This window comes from Arvicola amphibius, chromosome 3, assembly GCF_903992535.2.
Source record: "Arvicola amphibius chromosome 3, mArvAmp1.2, whole genome shotgun sequence".
Lineage (NCBI taxonomy): Eukaryota > Metazoa > Chordata > Mammalia > Rodentia > Cricetidae > Arvicola > Arvicola amphibius.
The window spans coordinates 175540093-175558248 of record NC_052049.1 but is presented as its reverse complement, the minus strand read 5'-3'; the positions used below and the strand labels follow the sequence as shown (position 1 = coordinate 175558248).

Below are 18156 nucleotides of genomic sequence, written 5' to 3'. Positions count from 1 at the left end.
AGTACAAAAAAATAATAGGTATCAAAGTTTTTTTTCCAGGAGTGGTAGTGCAAGTCTTTACTTAATTCCAATACTCTGGAGGCAAAAGCAGTCAAGTCTCTATGAGTTTCATAGAGCTTGGTTTACATGGCGAGTTCCAGATACCTTGTCTCAACACAAGCAAAACATTTTATCAGCAGGCCAGTGGGCTTAAGATGAACCTCAGCTGGTAAAGTGGTTCCTAGTTTCAGTTCCCAGTACCACATAAAACCAGGCACAGTCTTAGGGTGCATGCCTGTAATCCCAGGATCTGTGAGGTAGAGGCAGGAAGATCATAAGTTTAAGGTCATCTTTATCTACATAGTAAGTTTAAAGCTAACCTGGAATACAATGAGACCTGTCTCAAAAAGTAAAGTAAGGGCCTACAGAAATAATTCAGTGATTAAGGACACTTGTTGCTCTTGTAGAGGATCTGGGTTTGGTTCCTAGTACCCATGTGGGGGCTCACAACTTTCTCTACCTCCAGTTCTTGGGGATCAGACACCCTCTTCTGACTTCTGTGGGCACCAGCCATACCTGTGGTGCACATCTATACATGGAAGCAAAACCTTCATACATAAATAGATTTAAAATAAAAGGAATTTTACCAGGTGCATGCCTGTAATTCCAGCCTTTGGAAAACTGAAGCATGGGAACCTCAAATCCAAGACCAGTTTGAGTAACATATTGAAACAAACAAACAAAACAAGTAAGCTAGAGTTTTTTGGGGGGCAGAGCTATTAGCCACATTTTGCAGCCAGTGTCTTAGTGAAGTCAATGAAAAAGACAAGTAAAATACAGAGAGAGATTTATTCACTATGACCAAGTTTGGAAGAAAACTATGAAGGCATCCATTGACCTGTCTGTCCTGGGGTACTGACATGCACTTTAGGCTTAAATAGAGGGCAAGAATGCATGATTACACAATCCTGATTAAGATGAGGCCTTGAGCCCTGCACTGTCGGAAATCCTGCAAATTGCTAATCTTCCTCCGCTGGCATCCCTGAGGGACCAATCTGGAAGATGATTACTTCTGCTCCAGGGCTGTCCCACCCTCCTGGAGAATGACCTTCCTCTTGGTGTTTGTGTGTGTGTGTGTGGGGGGGGGGGTCTGCCCTGGGAAGTTCTGCTGTTTGGGGAATCCAGGGTTTCTCAGGAGGCCCATTGGGAGGGAAGGATGCCTTCCTGTAGGGCACTGAGCGAAGCTGGGAGGGGTGAGTTACTAGAAAACGGTCTTTTGGGGGTGGGGAGAACTCTCTAAGGAGAAGAGCACCCTAGGCGGCCTGCAGGGGAGAAGGAATGTGACTCTGGCTGGGTTGCCATTGACTGGGAGTGGCTGCCAGGGACCCACGCTGGGGAAAGGGACAATACTTGAAGGGCATAGGTTTTGATAAGGGGTTCTACCAGGAATAGTCAGCAAAGGGTGTGGAGATAACGGGATCAGATTTGCTGTGGGCTTGTGGGCTTGGGGAAAGGAAAAGTCTGAGGAGCTTGGAGACTGACAGCCCAACAGGGCGGTCCTGAGCCTGAGGCATTAGGGACAAGAGAAGAGAGACAGCCTTGGAAGATGATTTCCTTGGCCTGCCCGCCTTTCTTCTTTCCCTTCTTCCTTCCTTTTATATTTATTTATTCATTTCGTCTGTGAAGGTTAGCAGTTATCTGTCATAGAGGATGCCTCCTGGAAGGAAGTTTCTCTTTCCTTCATGCGTGTCCTGAGGGGCAGACTCAAGTTGCCAGGCTTCCTGGCCAGACCTTTACCTGCTGAACCAACCTACCTTTCCTCCCTCCCCCTTTTTTCCTCTTTTTTTTTTTTTTTTTTGGAGAAAGGGTTTCTAGCTCAGGCTGGCCTTGAACTCCTTATCTATTTAAGGGTGACATTGAACTTCTTTTAGTATAATTTATTCATTATTATTTTATATACATTGGTGTTTTGCCTGCAAATATGTCTGTATGTGGGAATCAGATCTCCTGGAACAGGATTACAGAGAGCTGTGAGCTGTCATGTGGGTGCTGGCAATTGAAGCTGGGAGAGCAGTCAGTGCTAAGCCATTTCTCCAGCTCTGGCACTGAACTTGTGATCTCCTTCCTCTATCTCCTGAGTATAGCACGTGTTATTTTTTTTAATTTTTAAAATATTTATTTATTTATTTATTTATTATGTATACAATATTCTGTCTGCGTGTATGCCTGAAGGCCAGAAGAGGGCACCAGACCTCATTGCAGATGGTTGTGAGCCACCATGTGGTTGCTGAGAATTGAACTCAGGACCTTTGGAAGAGCAGGCAATACTCTTAACCATTGAGCCATCTCTCCAGCCCCCAGCACATGTTATTTTTGCAGAATCATCTGAGCTGTGTCCAACCCAACTTTTATTTATTTACTTACTTATATTTTATTTTTCTGAGACAGAATCTCAGTATATAACTCTGGCTGACCTGGAACTTGTTGCTTGTTATGTAGACCACGATGGTCTGAACTCACAATGATCTATCTGCCTTTCTTTCCCAAGTACATTCTGTTTTCTTTCTTTTTTAAAAAAATTTTTAAAATACTTATTTATTTATTATGTATACACTATTCTGCCTGCATGTATGCCTGATCTCATTACAGATGGTTGCGAGCCACCATGTGGTTGCTGGGAATTGAACTCAGGACCTCTGGAAGAACAAGTCAATGTTCTTAACCACTGAGCCATCTCTCCAGCCCTTCTTTTCTCTGAAAAGAATTTGTGTCTTGAGTATTTTGCCTGTATTTGTGTCCATTCACTAAATCAGGCCTGGTGCCTGCTGAGGTTGGAAGAGTGTCAGGTCCCCTGGAACTGGAAAAACAGATGTTTGTGAGCTGCCAAGTAGGTACTAGGAATTGAACATGGATCCTCTGGAAGAGCAGTCAGTGCTCTTAACTTCAGAGCCATGGCTCAGCACCCCATTCTGCTGATCTGGTTATCTGGGTTTCTTTAAATCGTGGGAGTTCATTGATCTTTACATATATGATTTGCTCACTATCTCGTATGAATGACTTTAAAAAATAAATCTGGGATTGAATTTAGAGGATGGTAAACGTGCAACCTTCTGACAGTTGGTACACTAGTATGTTCTTTCCAAAGTTCACAATAGAAACTGCACGGTCTCCAGGCGATGGTGGCGCACGCCTCTAATCCCGCTCTCGGGAGGCAGAGGCAGGCAGATAGCTGTGAGTTTGAGACTAGCCTGGTCGACAGAGTGAGTTCCAGGACAGCCAAAGCTACACAGAGAAATCTTTCCTTGGAAAACAAACAAATCGTTTTAAATGTATGGTTTTGAAGGGCTTCATGCATAGTTGTCTGGGCTGAATGTGGCTGTTTGGGGTGGTGAGCGATGGGCCAAAACTCTGTGGCTGAGCTCCCTCCCCAGCCCAGCTGTCACTTTTTATTTTGAAACACCAGGGTTTTGTTAAATTGCCTTGGCTGGCCTTTTCTAGCTTCAGTCTTCTGAGAAGCTGAAATCATAAAAGCTTGTCATACTAGGCATGGACCTGACTGGCATATTTTTTTTCTTTTTGCCCTTAAAAATTTCTTTTATTGGGGATGGAGAGATGGTTCAGCAGCTAAGAGTACTTACTGCCTTTGTTGAGGACCCAGGCTAGGCTCCCCAAACACACATGGCTGCTCACAACCTTATCTGTAACTCTAGCTCCAGGGGCTCTATTGCCCTCTTCTGATCTCTGTTTTCACCGAGCTTACATGTGGAGCATGTATGTACATGCAGGCAAAACATTCATACACATAAAATAAAAATAAATTCTAAGATTAGATTTACTATTATTAATTGTTATTCAAAAGTTTCTGCACCCCAATAAGTCTACCGGCACAATAATCCGAATCAGACCAAATCAAACCAAATTAGAAAAAGCCCAGGTTTAATGGATACAACACTCCTCGATGGCTTTCTAACACCCCAGAGAGGAGATAGGAAAGGAAGACCGGAAAACCACGTGTTTGTTCTCTGGGAGGCAATTTAAATACCCTGTGGGAGTAGTCTTAAGCACTTCTGGGGAGGAGTCATCATTGGCAGGCTTTCTCAGGGGTGGGATCTGGACCGATGCAACTGGGGGGGGGTGCGCTTGGGGTGAAGCCTCCACTCAAACAGTTATTATTTTATCTATGTATTTATTTATTTCAAGTCAGGGTTTTTCTGTGTAGCCCTGGCTGTCCTGGAACTCCCTTTGTAGATCAGGCTGGCCTCAAACTCAGAGATCCACCTGCCTCTGCCTCCCAAGTGCTGGGATTTAAAAGTGTGTGCACCACTCCCAGCCACATTTTATTATTTTAAATTATGTGTTTATATGTTTGTGTGTGTGCGCGTGTGCGCATGTTAGTGCAGGTGTCCACAAAGGCTGGGAGAGGGTGTCAGATTCTTTGGACCTGGAGTTGCAGGCAGTTGTGAGCCAACCAACATAGGTGCTGGGAGTCAAACTTGGGGCCTCTGTAAGAGCGATTCATGTTCTCAACTGCTGGGCCATCTCTTCAGTCACTGACTGGCATATTTCAATGAGATAGTTCATTGAAATAAAATTTATAATTTTTTTTAAAATTTATAATTTTTAAAACAAAGGTAGAGCATAAAAACTCAGCATGCCCAAGACACTTTCCATCTCAAAACAAAAGCCAAAACAACAACAGTAAAAACCACCTCTGTGCAGTAGTTGGTGCATGCTTTAATCCCAGCACTCGGAGGCAGAGGCAAGGGGATCTCTGTGAGTTCGAGGTCAGCCTGGTCTGCAAAGGGAGGTCTAGGACAGCCAATGCTACACAGAGAAACTATTCCTCAAAAAATAAAAGCAAGCAAACAAACAACAATAACAAACTCATCTTCTCTTGACACTACTTCCCTTTCAGCCTTACTTCTCCATGGCTGGGTATGTGGCTCAGCAACAGAGCACACGCTCACAGGGCTCACAGTTTCGGTCCTCAGGACACTCTCTCCCCAGTTGTTGCTTTAATTTATTCCATTTCCTCTTGTGCCCCATCTAGTCAAATATTTGCCCTCTCCAGTCAGCGGAAAGGGCTTTTTGTTGTATTCTCCAGGGGGCCTTCATTTGTTAAATCAGTAGGCAATCTGTGGGCCTGGTCTTCTGCCATCCAGCAGCCACCATCAGAAACAGCTGACCACTTCCTGCCAGAGACATCTGCTTAGCTTTGCTCCCACGGCGCCACTCTCCAAACTGTATTCATTTTCCCAGTTGCTCTGAAAAGAATAAGGATTGGCTTTTAGAGAGGATGTACTAGAGAGAGCCCTTTGGCTTCTCCAGGGTGGGAATCAGGCTTAGGGGAGAAGACAGCTGGGCGCTCCTTTGGGGCAGCATGACCAGCAACAGTCTAAAAGCAGGAGAAATGTTTGTGTAGTGAATGAGGACCAAATGTGTAAATATGATCCTGAAGGCAGGGTGTCATAAGGTCTCTGCGGAGCCATCACCCTTCCTCCCGCTTCCTTGGGAGAGATAGACAAAGTTAGGTTTTGGAGTGATAATGGTTCATCCTTAGGCCTTTCCTCTTCTGAGATCGAGGTCTTTTCCTCTAGACCCAGGCAGACCACGAGAGGGCGCTCGTTTTCCTCTGGCGAATATTGAACAATTGAGTTTCTAACTGAAAAGAGCTGTAGTTAGGAGGTCTTGGCTAAAAGCTAAATGCATGGATGGGAAAATAAATGCACACTGATTCCTGGGATCTGAGTTCATATCCCATTTCAAGGAGGGACATGCTCAGGGCTGGGAGCCCCCAGCTATATTGTGTGTGTGTGGGGGGAGGGTTGTGTTGGTTTGGTTTGGTTTGATTCGGTTTTTCAAGACAGGGTTTCTCTGTGTATGTAGTCTTCCTTGGCTATCCTGGAACTAGCTCTGTAGACCAGGCTCGTCTCATAACTCACAGAGACCTACCTGCTCTGCCGCACAAGTACTGGGATTTGAGGTCGGCCATCACTGCCTGGCTGCAGCTATGTTATTAGTTTCCTCTGGTCATTTATCTTATGTGGCAGCATCTTGACCACTGCTGGTCTCAGTTTTGTCTTAATCCACCCATTCAAGGTGCTAGCAAGAGAGGACAGCCATGTAGTGCGTGTCCTTCTCAGAAGTCTGCACTTGCCTACCGTGTGTGAGGCTCCGAGTTCAATTCCTACTCATGAAAAAAGCAGTCTAAATTCAGTATACTCTCTTGCTGATCCTCCGTGTCTCCCATCTGACTCATGCTAACCTAAGTATGGTGTTTGTAACACTATACTCATATATACTACAGCAAAGTGAGTGTCCAGCAGTGGACATTCTGAGAGATGTGATTCTCGGAGACAGGATCTTGTTATATAGCCTCCCAACTCATGGCAATCACGACTGACTTCTGAGTGCTGAGATTACAGATATGAGTACCTACACCACCCACTAAGGACTGAGTTTTCTAGGGTTCTCCTAAAAGTTGGAAGTCCTGAGAAGCAGCAAAGCACTCCTTATAACCTCCCCTATTGAGTGTTGTTTCCCTGCCCCACTTAGAAGAGGGGAAATATGTGCTAGGGACAAGGAGGAGCTGGAGACCCGGAAGCTGGGCTCCGTGATGTCTTCACTGTGCCCTTGCCTTTCTCAATCCTTGGGCCTTGGTGTGTGGCATGGTTTCCTGGGGCTCCCTCCTGTCCCCGGTCCCTCCTCTCTTTCTTCATCTGCCTGTAGCTGGTTGACAAATGTTCACATTAGGTGAGGTGCTTTATGGGGGGAATGGGAATGGCAAGGTGAGGGTGGAAGTCTGTGTCCATGACCTGTCCCTTTGTATTCTTGAGCCATTCCTTCCTCAGTGGGAATGGAGGCTGGACCCATTGGCGTCTGTTAGGTGTGTTCTGTGGAAAGGGGCAGATTTGAGAGAACCAGGGGCTAATCAAGGAAAACAGTTTCACTTTCTGTAGCGTTCCTCCTGCTCTTTAATGAGCTGTGTGTTGAGTGGCTAAAAACAGCAAGGGAGGCTCTCAGACTTCCTTGAGGGATGGGCTCTTTACACAGAGAACCCTGCTGCATGGAGCACAGTCTGAGAAGTTCCTGCTTCACATTGTATAAGCCCCTGTTGATTTCATGGAGTTATGAAGCAGGATGGGCTTCTGCCAGGCCTCGACTCAGTGTGTGTGTGTGTGCGCGCGCGCGTGCGCACGCATGCCTGTGCCTATGTGTGCGTGGTCAGAAACTTAAGAACTGGATTAGGCCTGTACTGAAGGGGAGTTGACTAGCACGAGTATCTTCTTATCTTCAGGATCCTCAAGTGACAGTTATGGCCTCCTGGAGCCATGTGTCTATCTGCCTCCAGGAAAAGTGTCCTCTTCTCTAGGTGGTCCAACAGTCACTCCGAGGGCCAGTCTGGGCAAAGGCTCCAGCCATCTCAGCCCTGTTACTCTCCAGTGATCTTACCTGACTGGTGCCCTCTCAGCCATTCTAGTGAACGGTTTGCCTTGTAATTCTTCTGATTACTCTTTGTTCGTTTTGAGACAGGGTCTCACTGTATAGCTCTGCTGCCCTGGAACTTGCTATGAGGACCAGGCTGGCCTCAAACTCACACAGATCCCCTACCTCTGTCTCTGGAGTGCTGGGATTAAAGATGTTTGCCACCATGCCTTGCCTAAAATTGTTTTTAAATTCAGTTTATTTGTGTGTGTGTGTGTGTGTGTGTGTGTGTGTGCGCGCGCGCGCGCACACACACACACACGCGCACAGAGGGCACATGTGGAGGATAGTGAACTACCTTCTGGAGTTGGTCCTCTCCTTTCACAAAGGTTGTCGAGATTGGTGGCAAGCGCCATGTCACCAGCTCTCTGACTCCTTGTGAGTCTCTTTTTGCCCAGGTTATGTGATCTGGGGATGCATCTGGATTATGGCTGAGTGGCTATTCTGAGCATAGATACTTGACTAGGTTCTGTCAGGGTTGGCACTAACCTGAGGGAGCACACAGGCTTTCTCGTCCCCAGAGAGAAGTTAACCAACCATTCTGGAGACTTACTGTAAGCATCTCTTTTGGGCAGTTCTGTATCTGGTGCCCAAGGCTTCCCAAGTCTCATCCCTTTCCTACCCCTCACCCTCACCCTAAGCAGCTTTTCCTCTTCCCTTTCCAGAGGGCAATGGGCGTTTCCTATTGGTGAGTGAAGGAAGGTCCAGGACCGGGGGTTTTACACATAGCTTGGTTAAGACCCGGCCTCAGGCATCTCTCAGGGCACATGTGCCTGGAAACCAGTGGCTACTGGGCTTCTGAGGCTGGGATTGTGTGGGCCGGGTTCATGAGCCAGGACTGGGGAGCAGGAGACCGAATGCTGTTCTTTTCCACTAATGGTTCCTAGTAGGGTGGAGAGAGGGCTTAGCAGGTGGGTAGGTTGGGACAACTGTCCCAGTTCCCAGCAGGACTTCCAAAGGATGTTGAGAAGAGCGCCCTTATATGACTTGGACAGACTCCCATTGCTGGAGTGCAGGGTTGGTGTTGGTTAGCCCAGTGCACCCTGTGGCATTCAGGCAGATGTTGTAAGAGCTGAGATTGAACAGAGGGCTCTGTGCATGATAGGAAATTCTCTACCTCTGACAGTGGTGCCAGATGTAAACCTTGGTTATCTTGATATGCTCACTCATTTAAGGAGTCCTTTTGTTGGACTCTAGAGTCCAAACACCGAGGAGGAGTCACCCCCAGAGACCACCTCTCACACCACAGCCTATGCAAAAGCATGAGGATTTTATTAATTCTGTCATGACAGGGTCCCTCAGCATTCGGGAAGCCAAGAGACCCCGACTAGCTGGTACAGGCTATTTTTAAAGGAGAAGGGCATAGAAGCAAGGGGGAGTTGTGATTGGCTTATTCGAAAGGGCTATTACCAATAATTGGCTGGAGAGCTGTTGCCAGATCAGATGAGGTAAGAATTCATTTTGACCCCGTTTCCCAGGGTACTGAATCAAAACATACATATATAGATAATTGTTCAGAAACTGAGTATGTGCATGTGTAGCTGTTAGGTCCTTGGTTCCCAGGAGAGGAGGGGAAGCACTAAGGCACGGAGGCTGAGAGGATTCAGAGTTGTCAGAAATGGCTTCAGAATTGTCTTAAAGTCTCACACTTTCTTGATTTTCTTGTGGGGATGGGACAAGGTGGGGGGTGTTCCTGACCTTCCTGCTTCTGCCTCCCGAGTGCTGAGATTACAGGTCTGTGTGGCCAAGCTCAGCGTGTGCGTTCTTGGTTTACCTGTGCTGAGTTAGCACTCTGCTAACTGAGCCCCCAACCCCACTGAAAAATAGTTTTATGGTTTGTTTTGTTTTTGAGACAGTGAGTCTTAACTGTGTAGCTCTGGAGTCTTGGAACCCACTATGTAGACCAGCCTGGCTTTGAACATACAGAGATTTGCCTGCCTCTGCCTCCCAAATGCTGGGATTAAAGATGTGGGCTACTACACTTGCCTTGAAAAATATGTCTTCATTGTTTCTTTTTTTTTATTTTTTACAATGTAATAGTCTTAAATTTTTTTCATAACAATATTTTTTTTGTTGTTGTTGTTGGTTTTTTGAAACAAGATTTCTCTGTAGCTTTTGGGCCTGTCCTGGAACTAGCTCTTGTTGATCAAGGCTGGCCTCGAACTCCAGAGATCCGCCTGCCTCTGCCTCCAGAGTGCTGGGATTAAAAGCATGCGCCACCACAACCCGGCCACAACATTAAATTTTGATCACGTTTTTCTCCTTCACTTCCTCCCAGATCCTCTCCACCTCCCTAACATTCAACTCTATATTCTCTCTTTTTCAAAAAACAAAAACAAAAAGCCACACAAAAACACAAAAAAGAAAATCAAACAAGGAAAACACCAATAAGACAAAAAAATAGCCAAACATTTCACAAAAAGTACCACTGAGTTCTGTTTTGTATTTGCTAACTATGTCTGGGCATGGGGCCTGCCCTGGAGAGAGGTGGTAACAGTGGCATGGTGTCGCACAAACCGATTTTCCCTTTGCAGTGGGCAGCAGTCGCAAACAGCTTCTTGGGTGGGGGTGGGACACCTACTTCCTTTTTTTTTTTTTTTAATTCAGGCTTTCACTATATTTGTGGTTGACCTGGAACTCACTACGTAGACCAGCCTGGGCTCGAACTCAGAACAGAGGATGTTTCAGAAACCTCACTAGGGGTGCTCATTCAGCCAGGGAGGGACTTCCCGCTTCAATGGGTGTACTCCACGAAGTCCCTCACCAACGTTCTCAGAGGCCTTTTTCCAGGGTGACTTTAGTTACTTTTTAATTTTTTGGTTTTTTTCAAGACAGGATTTCTCTGTATAATCCTGGCCATCCTGAAATTCATTCTGTAGACCAGGTTGGCCTCAAATTCAAGAAGTCACCTGCCTTTGCTTCCCAAATACTGGGATTAAAGGGGTGCACCATCATGTCCCGCTTCCAGTGAAGGAACCAGAGGAACAACAGAGGCTTGATGTCCTTGGACTGTCCCTTTTTCCGCTGCTATAAGGGCCTGATGTGCAAGGCCTGCTTGACCAAGAAGCGACTGGAGTAACACCCGCACTGTGAAACGAGGTTGCAGAAGTCCACTTCTCCTTCACGGCCCCGGGGCTGAGTGTGCAATCAGCAACATTCACCCAGGCTGCTGCCTTGTCCTGGCTAAGCCACTTAGGTCCCACAGCACCTGAAGCCAAGAGTTATCTCAGGCCTTGAAGGCACACAGTTCACAGAGGAGCTGGGACCAGAATCTGCCCCAGGGACTCTAGACCCCTCCACTGCCGTGGCCCATCCTCTCGCCTAGCTTTGTGCTACTTTAACACACCCTAAACATGGTGGAGGAGAGGACAGTACAGTCAATTCTAAAATCTTTATCGAAAATCCAGAGAACCCCTGTCTTGATGTTCTAGGTAACTGCTTCTCTGATACTTGTAGTTTATTGTAATTTTAAAACCACTTTAGCCGGGCAGTGGTGGTGCATAGCAGATCACAATTGTCTGTATTCTAATTCCAGGGGGCTTGATTCCTTCTTCTGCATCGGGTATGTGCAAATATGTGTGCCTGTGTGTGTGCGCACACACATGTATGGACACAGTCACACTCATACTATACAATAAATATCTTTTAAAAATAACTTTATTCTATTTATTTATTGTGTGTGTGTGTGTACCCATACATGCATGCCATAGTATGTGTGGAAGTAAGAAGACAAATTGCTTGCAGGAGTTAATGCTTTTCTTCCGCCATGTGGGTTACAGGGACTGAACCTAGATAATCAGGCTTGAAAGCAAGTACCTTTACCTGCTCAGTTATCCTGCCAGACTATAATATTTCTAAAATTTATACTCAGTATAATTTAAGGTGCAAAATATGTTTTCATTGGCATATCTATCAATCATCTATGTATCTATTTATTTATTTTTTTATTTATTTTTATTTATTTATTTATTTTGGCTTTTCAAGACAGGGTTTCTCTGTGTAACAGTCCTGACTGTCCTGGAAATCACTCTGTAGACCAACCTGGTCTAAACTCATGAGATCTTCCTGCCTCTGACTCTTGACTGCTGGGATTAAAGCCACTATCACCTGGCTAACTTTTTTTTTTGTTTGTTTTTTTTCGAGACAGCTGGCTAACTTTTTAAAGAGCAAAGAAGTATGTTTGTTATTATTACATTTTTTTAAAGATTTATTTATTATGTATAAAACATTCTACCTCAATGTATGCCCGCATGCCAGAGGAGGGCACCAGATCTCAGTACAGATGGTTGTGAGCCACCATGTGGTTGCTGGGAATTGAACTCAGGACCTCTGGTAGAGCAGCCAGTGCTCTTAACCTCTGAGCCATCCCTCCAGCCCCTATTACATCTTTTTTTTTTTTTTACTTACAAACTTCATTATAAGAAACATTTAAAAAATCAGTTTTTTAAACTTTTCAACAAACAAACAAACAAACAAACAAAAAACCAAAACAGAACCCTGCCGAATGAATGATGCTCTAGTCTGCTTTTCTGCTGCTGTGACGAACACCACGAACAAGTGTGACTGGAACTCACAGCAGGAACATGGAGAGGAGACCACAGAGAAGGATGCTTATTGGCTTGCTCCCAGGCTCATGTGCATCCACTTACCTTATACAGCCCAGGCTCACCCGCCCGGAGACAGCACTGCCTTTGGTGGCCTGGCAATTAAGAAAGTGCCTCAGAGACAAGCCCACAGCTAATCATTCAGTTGAGGTTCCCACTTTTCCAGAGGTGTCAGGTTCATAACATGACTATCCAGGACAATTCATAATTCTTTGGTGTGGCCTTTAGCCTGGGCGGTGGTGGCATACACCATTAATCCCAGCACTTGGGAGGCAGAGGCAGGTGGATGTCTGTGAGCTCAAGGCAAGCCTGGTTTACAGAGCTAGTTCCAGGTCAGCCACAGCAACACAGAAGAACCAGGCCTAGAAAAACCAAGAAAAAAAAAAGCTTCTTAGTCAGGTGTGGTGGCACACACCTTTCATCCCCGCATTCCTTAGAGGCAGGCAGATCTCTGAGTCCTTTTTTTTTTCCAAGACAAGGTTTTTCTGTGTTTGAACTTGATTTGTAGACCACGCTGGCCTTGAACTCACAGATTCACCTACTTCTGCTTCCCTAGTTTTGGGATTAAAGATGCGTGCCACCACGTCCTGCTAAGTATAGGAATTTTTAAGAAACATTTTTTTCCACTGGGCACACGCCTTTAATCCCAGCGCTCAGGATACAGAGACAGGTGGATCTCCAGGAGTCCAAGGCCAGCCTGGTCTACAGAGTGAGTTTTTTCCCTCCTCTAGACAGGGTTTTTCCTATAGCTTTGGAGCCTGTCCTGAAACTAGCTCTTGTAGACCAGGTGCTGGGATTAAAGGCAAGAGCCACCACTGCCCGGCTGCAGAGTGAGTTCTATGACAGTCAGGGCTATACAGAGAAACCCTGTCTCAAACAACAACAAAAAACAACAAAAATTATTTTGTGTGCATGCATGAGTGTGTATGTGTGCAAATGCACTCAGGTGGGAGTGTTTGCTTGTATGCTCTGTGGACCCACTGAACCATTTCCCTGGCCCCTGTTGCTCTTTTATTTCACAATGGCTGTTGCTTTGCATGTATTTGACATTGGGGATTTTGTCTCTTTCCAACAGGAAGTATAATCAACCAAAATAAACAGGATGTGGTTGTGCCTATCCTTAATCCCAGCACTTGGAAGGTGGACACTTACATGCATGTGCTTGAACACATGCACGCACGCGCACACACACACACAGAGGCACACACACATGCACACACTAATTTAAACAAGACAAACAAAAAGCTAGTATAATGGCAAATGCCTGTAACACCAGCCTTTTGGAGATTGGAGGCAGGAGGAATTCAGGATTATCTTTGGCTGCTACATAAAGAGTTTAGGGTCAACCTGGCCTACATAAGACCCTGTCTTAAAATTATAAAATAAAATGACCAACCTAATGTTACAACTCCAACGAAAAGCCTTAATTGAAGTAGTGCAGTCTTCACATAATTTAGCATCCATAGTTCAGTCAGTTTGGTTCCTTCGCATACAAACAAAAGCAGCCACAACAGAAACCCAAAGCACCGTGTAGGGACAGAAGCTCAGTGAGTCCGAGCGTGGGTGTGGGTGGCGTTCTGACATCTGGATGTGCAGGGGACTAGGATGAGAGCTGTGGGGAAAAAGACGGATGCAGGCTCTGATGGGAGATGAGGATGTGTGGGCTGCTGAAGACAGGGGTTGAAGGGGCCCTCCTAGTGATTGCAGGGAGTGTGGAACCTAGGGCAGATGAAACCTAGAGATTTTGGTAACAACTTCTAGGAGGAAAAATCAGTGAAAATCAGGGTGATGGTGTGGAAGGGGTGAAGGGCACGTCCCAGGAGGAAGAAGCAACAATTAGGCTGTTCTTACAATTTTGTGATCAGGATTCGAGCAATGGGTGAGAGAACCAATTCAAGCAGTCAGGTGAGAGGACCCATGAAAATCTGATAATGTGGGATTGGAGGGATGGCTCAGTGGTGAAGAGCATGTGATGCTCTTCTGAACAGTACTCCCAGTAACAATGGAGAGGGATGCACGGCATGATCGCCTGTGACACCAGTTCTGGGGGACCCATTGCCTCTGGCTTCTTTAGGCTCCCACACTGATGTGGCATATGTTCACACAGACACACACTTCTTTTATATGCTAAAATTAATTTATTTGTTCATTTGTTTTTGAGGCAGGCCTTCCTGCAGCCCAAGCTGACCTCAGACTTGTAGCTAAGGATGAACTTGAATTTCTGACCCTCCAGCTTCCTTTTCCTAAGTGCTGTGATAACCAGCCTGCACCAGTCTAAACAGGTTGTGTGGGGCTGTGGTGCTGGGGCTTGAACCTGGGGTTTTGTATGCTGTGAACAAGACTATGACTACTCCCCAGTTCCCATTTCTTTTTGGGGGTTTTGAGACAGGGTCTCACTTACTAACCCAGGTTGGCTTTGAGCGCATAGTAGTCTTCCTGCCTCAGCCTCCGAGGTGTTAAAATAATAGGCATGAACCACCATACCTTTATATTTATAGGATCATGAACTCAGAGATACAGACCATGGGCCTGAATCCTGGGACAGAATTGGCCCTAGATGCAACCCTCTAGACCTCAATGTTAAGAAAACAGCCCTATCCGGGCGGCGGTGGCACACACCTTTAATCCCAGCACTCGGGAGGCAGAGGCAGGTGGATCTCTGTGAGTTCGAGACCAGCCTGGTCTACAAGAGCTAGTTCCAGGACAGGCTCCAAAGCTACAGAGAAACCCTGTCTCGAAAAACCAAAAAAAAAAAAAAAAAAAAAAAAAAAAAGAAAGAAAAGAAAACAGCCCACAGCCCTTGGAGGAGACATAGACAAGAGGCCAAACAAGGATGATAGGGGAAGGACGGTTCCAGGAGACAGAGGGGTAACCTAAGCCTTCGTGCACTAAAACACTGGCTTCAGAAAAGGCCGGTCAGCATGCAGGAGTGTCAGTGCGAGAGAAGGCAGAAATGCGGACTCAGTCAGTGTAGGCAGCCTTTTGGGGACTGGGCTAAAGGCCACATCTGCAGGATAGGGACATTTTTATCTTGAGAAAGGCAGCTGAGAAGGATCCAGGAGAGGGTGTCATTACTGCTTCTGGACCTAGTGAAATGTCTAGGAAGCCATGGTCCTTGTAATGCGTGGCTTCAACTAGTGGTGCTTGGTCACCAGTATCCATCGCCTCTTGGCCCTGTGTTTCTAAACCCTTCAACTGTCAAAGAAGAGGGTGTTATGGTCTTGAATGACAGGGGAAACTTCTTCCTTGGGAGGATGGGTTACTGGGTGGGGTAACCACCAAAGGCCAAATGTCCACTGAGAGTCAGACAGTACCTAGAGCTGGAGATTTAGCAGTGGACACTAAGTCTAGACTCATTCCCGAGGAGTAGACAGACTTAGGATAGTCACTGGCTTTTCCTTTCTCGGAATGTTTAACCCGTTGAGCAATACTGGATGTGATAGTCCCCCTGGGGCTGGAGAGAAGCCAAGGCCATTTCAGGAAGATGGGGAAATTATTTCTTCACCCAGTATGCCAGGCCTACCTCACTCACTGCCCGAGACTCATGAGGCAACAAAAGTCTGAAGCAAGCCCCAGCCCACACCCTGGCAGGCAGCCAGTGGCGGAAGGCTTCTGGTTGGGCTTTTGCATCAGGTTCAGGCTGAGCATAAAGGAGGCTCTCAGGCCTGGAGTAGGCAGTCTTGGGGACGATGCAAGCCCAGAGGGACAACCCTTCCCTGCGATGCTCACTATCGCTGCTGCTGCTGGGCCTGGTGTTGCCCTTAGTGTTCTCCCAGACCCTCAGCTACAGGGAGGCTGTGCTCCGTGCTGTGGATGACTTCAACCAGCAGTCCCTGGACACCAAACTCTACCGCCTTCTGGACATGGATTTTCAGCCCTCAGGGGTGAGGCTGGGGAAGAGCAGGCTCTAATCCAAGGCATCCTCCCCTTTTAGTGTGGTCATTTCTTTTCCGAGGACACTCCCTAGATCTGTGTCGCCTTCCAGATTGACAGTTTTCAGCCCTGGAATACCTGCTGTGGCAGAAGTGCCCTCAAGCGCATTCTAGTGATTCCTGGGACCTCCATTCCAGGGACAGTGGAATCACTGGCCTCAGGAATTGGCTTCCTTTGCTCTAAGGTGTTTTTTTTTTTTCATACCCAATAAAGGATTCTGCCTAGCCTTGAGGTCCCTAAGTATGTGCCTGATCCCCTTGGCCCTGATTTCCCTCTCCCTTCCCAGAAGGGAAGGTGGTGTTCTTCATCTTAGCTGACTGAGGGCTTTGCCTACTCACTGTAGATGTGGGAAGAAAGAGGGGGGCTCATTTTCTCTTCCCCGCTGTACCCCAGCACTAGGCCTTGTTTCAGCACCTTACATGCAATGTTGGAAGGCCACTCTGTTAGTGGTTGTCAGGGAGATTGATTCTCGAAGCTGAGAAGGGGCCCAAGACTAGTCTCCCTACTTTTTCCCATGACCAGGATGAAGACCCAGATACCCCAAATTATGTGGGGTTCAGAGTGAAGGAAACAGTATGTGACAAAGCAACATATCAGACACCACCTGAGCAGTGCAACTTCAGGGAACACGGGGTAAGTCAGAGGGCCGGGGTGGTTGGTGGTGGCTGCCTGAGGGAATATTTCCATCCAGTGGGCTAGGGTTTAGGCGACGTGGCAAACGGGTTCTAGTTTGACCTTGCGCTTCCTCTTCTCAGCTGGTGAAGCAGTGTGTGGCGACAGTCAACCAGGGCACAGATTCTTTTACAGACATCAGCTGTAAAGGGGTGAGTGGAATAGAAAAGGTGCTGTGGGGATGGGCGTGGATTAGCCTGTGGATCAGTTACTCCCTACTCCTACCCAGAACTGAGAATGCTCACCTCATCCCCTTGATCCTCCCTTGTGCCTGATTTCAGCTCCAAGACCGGTTCTGTCATCCCTTAGAGCAGTGACGTGACTCCAGAGCTGGCGCACTTGGGAGGCAGAGGCAGCTATAGGTTCTAGGTCAGCCTTTTCTAGAGAGTTCCAGGCCAGACATGTGTACATGTGAAGCCTGGTCTCAATCAATCAATCATCAATCAATCAATCAATCAATCAATACGTTTGTTTTTGTTAGCCAGAACTTGTTAGGGATGTGGATTCTCGGGTCTTGCTGAGTTTTAACAGGACTCAGCTGAGGATCTCATCTGAGTTTTAGCATTGCCCTACTGGATATTCTGAGTCCTGCTAATACTGACAGCATCCTCAGACCCCCGGGAGCCTCTTGCCATTACCAGGCCCCAGTGTTCTCATCTGTTGTTGGGGTGAAGGGTCCAACTACATGTCCAAAAAGCTGCACTAGGGCCCAGAGGCTCTGGGAGCAGCCCTGAGTGTGGTCTAGTTGGGAGCACTTTGGGTGCCCTGGGACCAGCCTCACCAGGAACCCATCTCTTCGTGGTACACAGCCTGGGACACAGCCCCAGCGGGTCAAGAAAGTTGCCCATATTGGTGAACTTCTCCGAAGAGGTGGGCTGAAGATTGGTCAAAAGATTGAGAAACTTGGCCAGAAAATCCTGAATTTTTTCCAGAAAACTACACCTGAGGGAGAGAAGTAGGCCTGCCTTGGCTTGTTTCTGGATTTCAAAAATAATAAATTTGGTGAAGGAAACTTCTCAATGGCTTTTGTCTTTTTAGTTTTTAACTCTGGAGGCTGAGCACGTGTGTGAGCCATCATTTTTGTACTTTGTGTGTGTGTAGGAGGAAGAGTGTTTGAGAGAGAGGAGTGTAGCTGTTCCATTAGAAGGTATATTTAAGGCAGCAGGGCAAGAGGTCCATTCATATGTGTGTATATATATATATATATCATATCTATGTAATGAAATCCGGGCAGTAGTGGCACATTCCTTTTTTTTTTTTTTTTTTTCGAGACAGGGTTTCTCTGTACAATAGTCCTAGCTGTCCCAGAACTTGCCCTGCCTCTGCCTTCCCAGTGCTGGGATTAAAGGTCATAACCAACTCAATCAATGTATTTTAAACTTTTTTTTAAAAAAATATTTATTTATTTATTTATTATGTATACAATATTCTGTCTGTGTATATGTCTGCAGGCCAGAAGAGGGCACCAGACCTCATTACAGAT

General features: G+C 46.5%; 1 protein-coding gene across 1 annotated transcript; it reads left to right on the top strand.

Annotated features, from left to right (window-relative positions):
• The first annotated feature begins 15757 nt into the window (after nucleotides 1-15757).
• Nucleotides 15758-17632, top strand: LOC119810851 (cathelicidin antimicrobial peptide). Its single transcript, XM_038324527.1, has 4 exons — nucleotides 15758-15952; nucleotides 16524-16634; nucleotides 16757-16825; nucleotides 17483-17632. The coding sequence occupies exons 1-4, from the start codon at nucleotides 15758-15760 to the stop codon at nucleotides 17630-17632; spliced, it is 525 nt and encodes a 174-aa protein (XP_038180455.1).
• The last annotated feature ends 524 nt before the right edge of the window (nucleotides 17633-18156 follow it).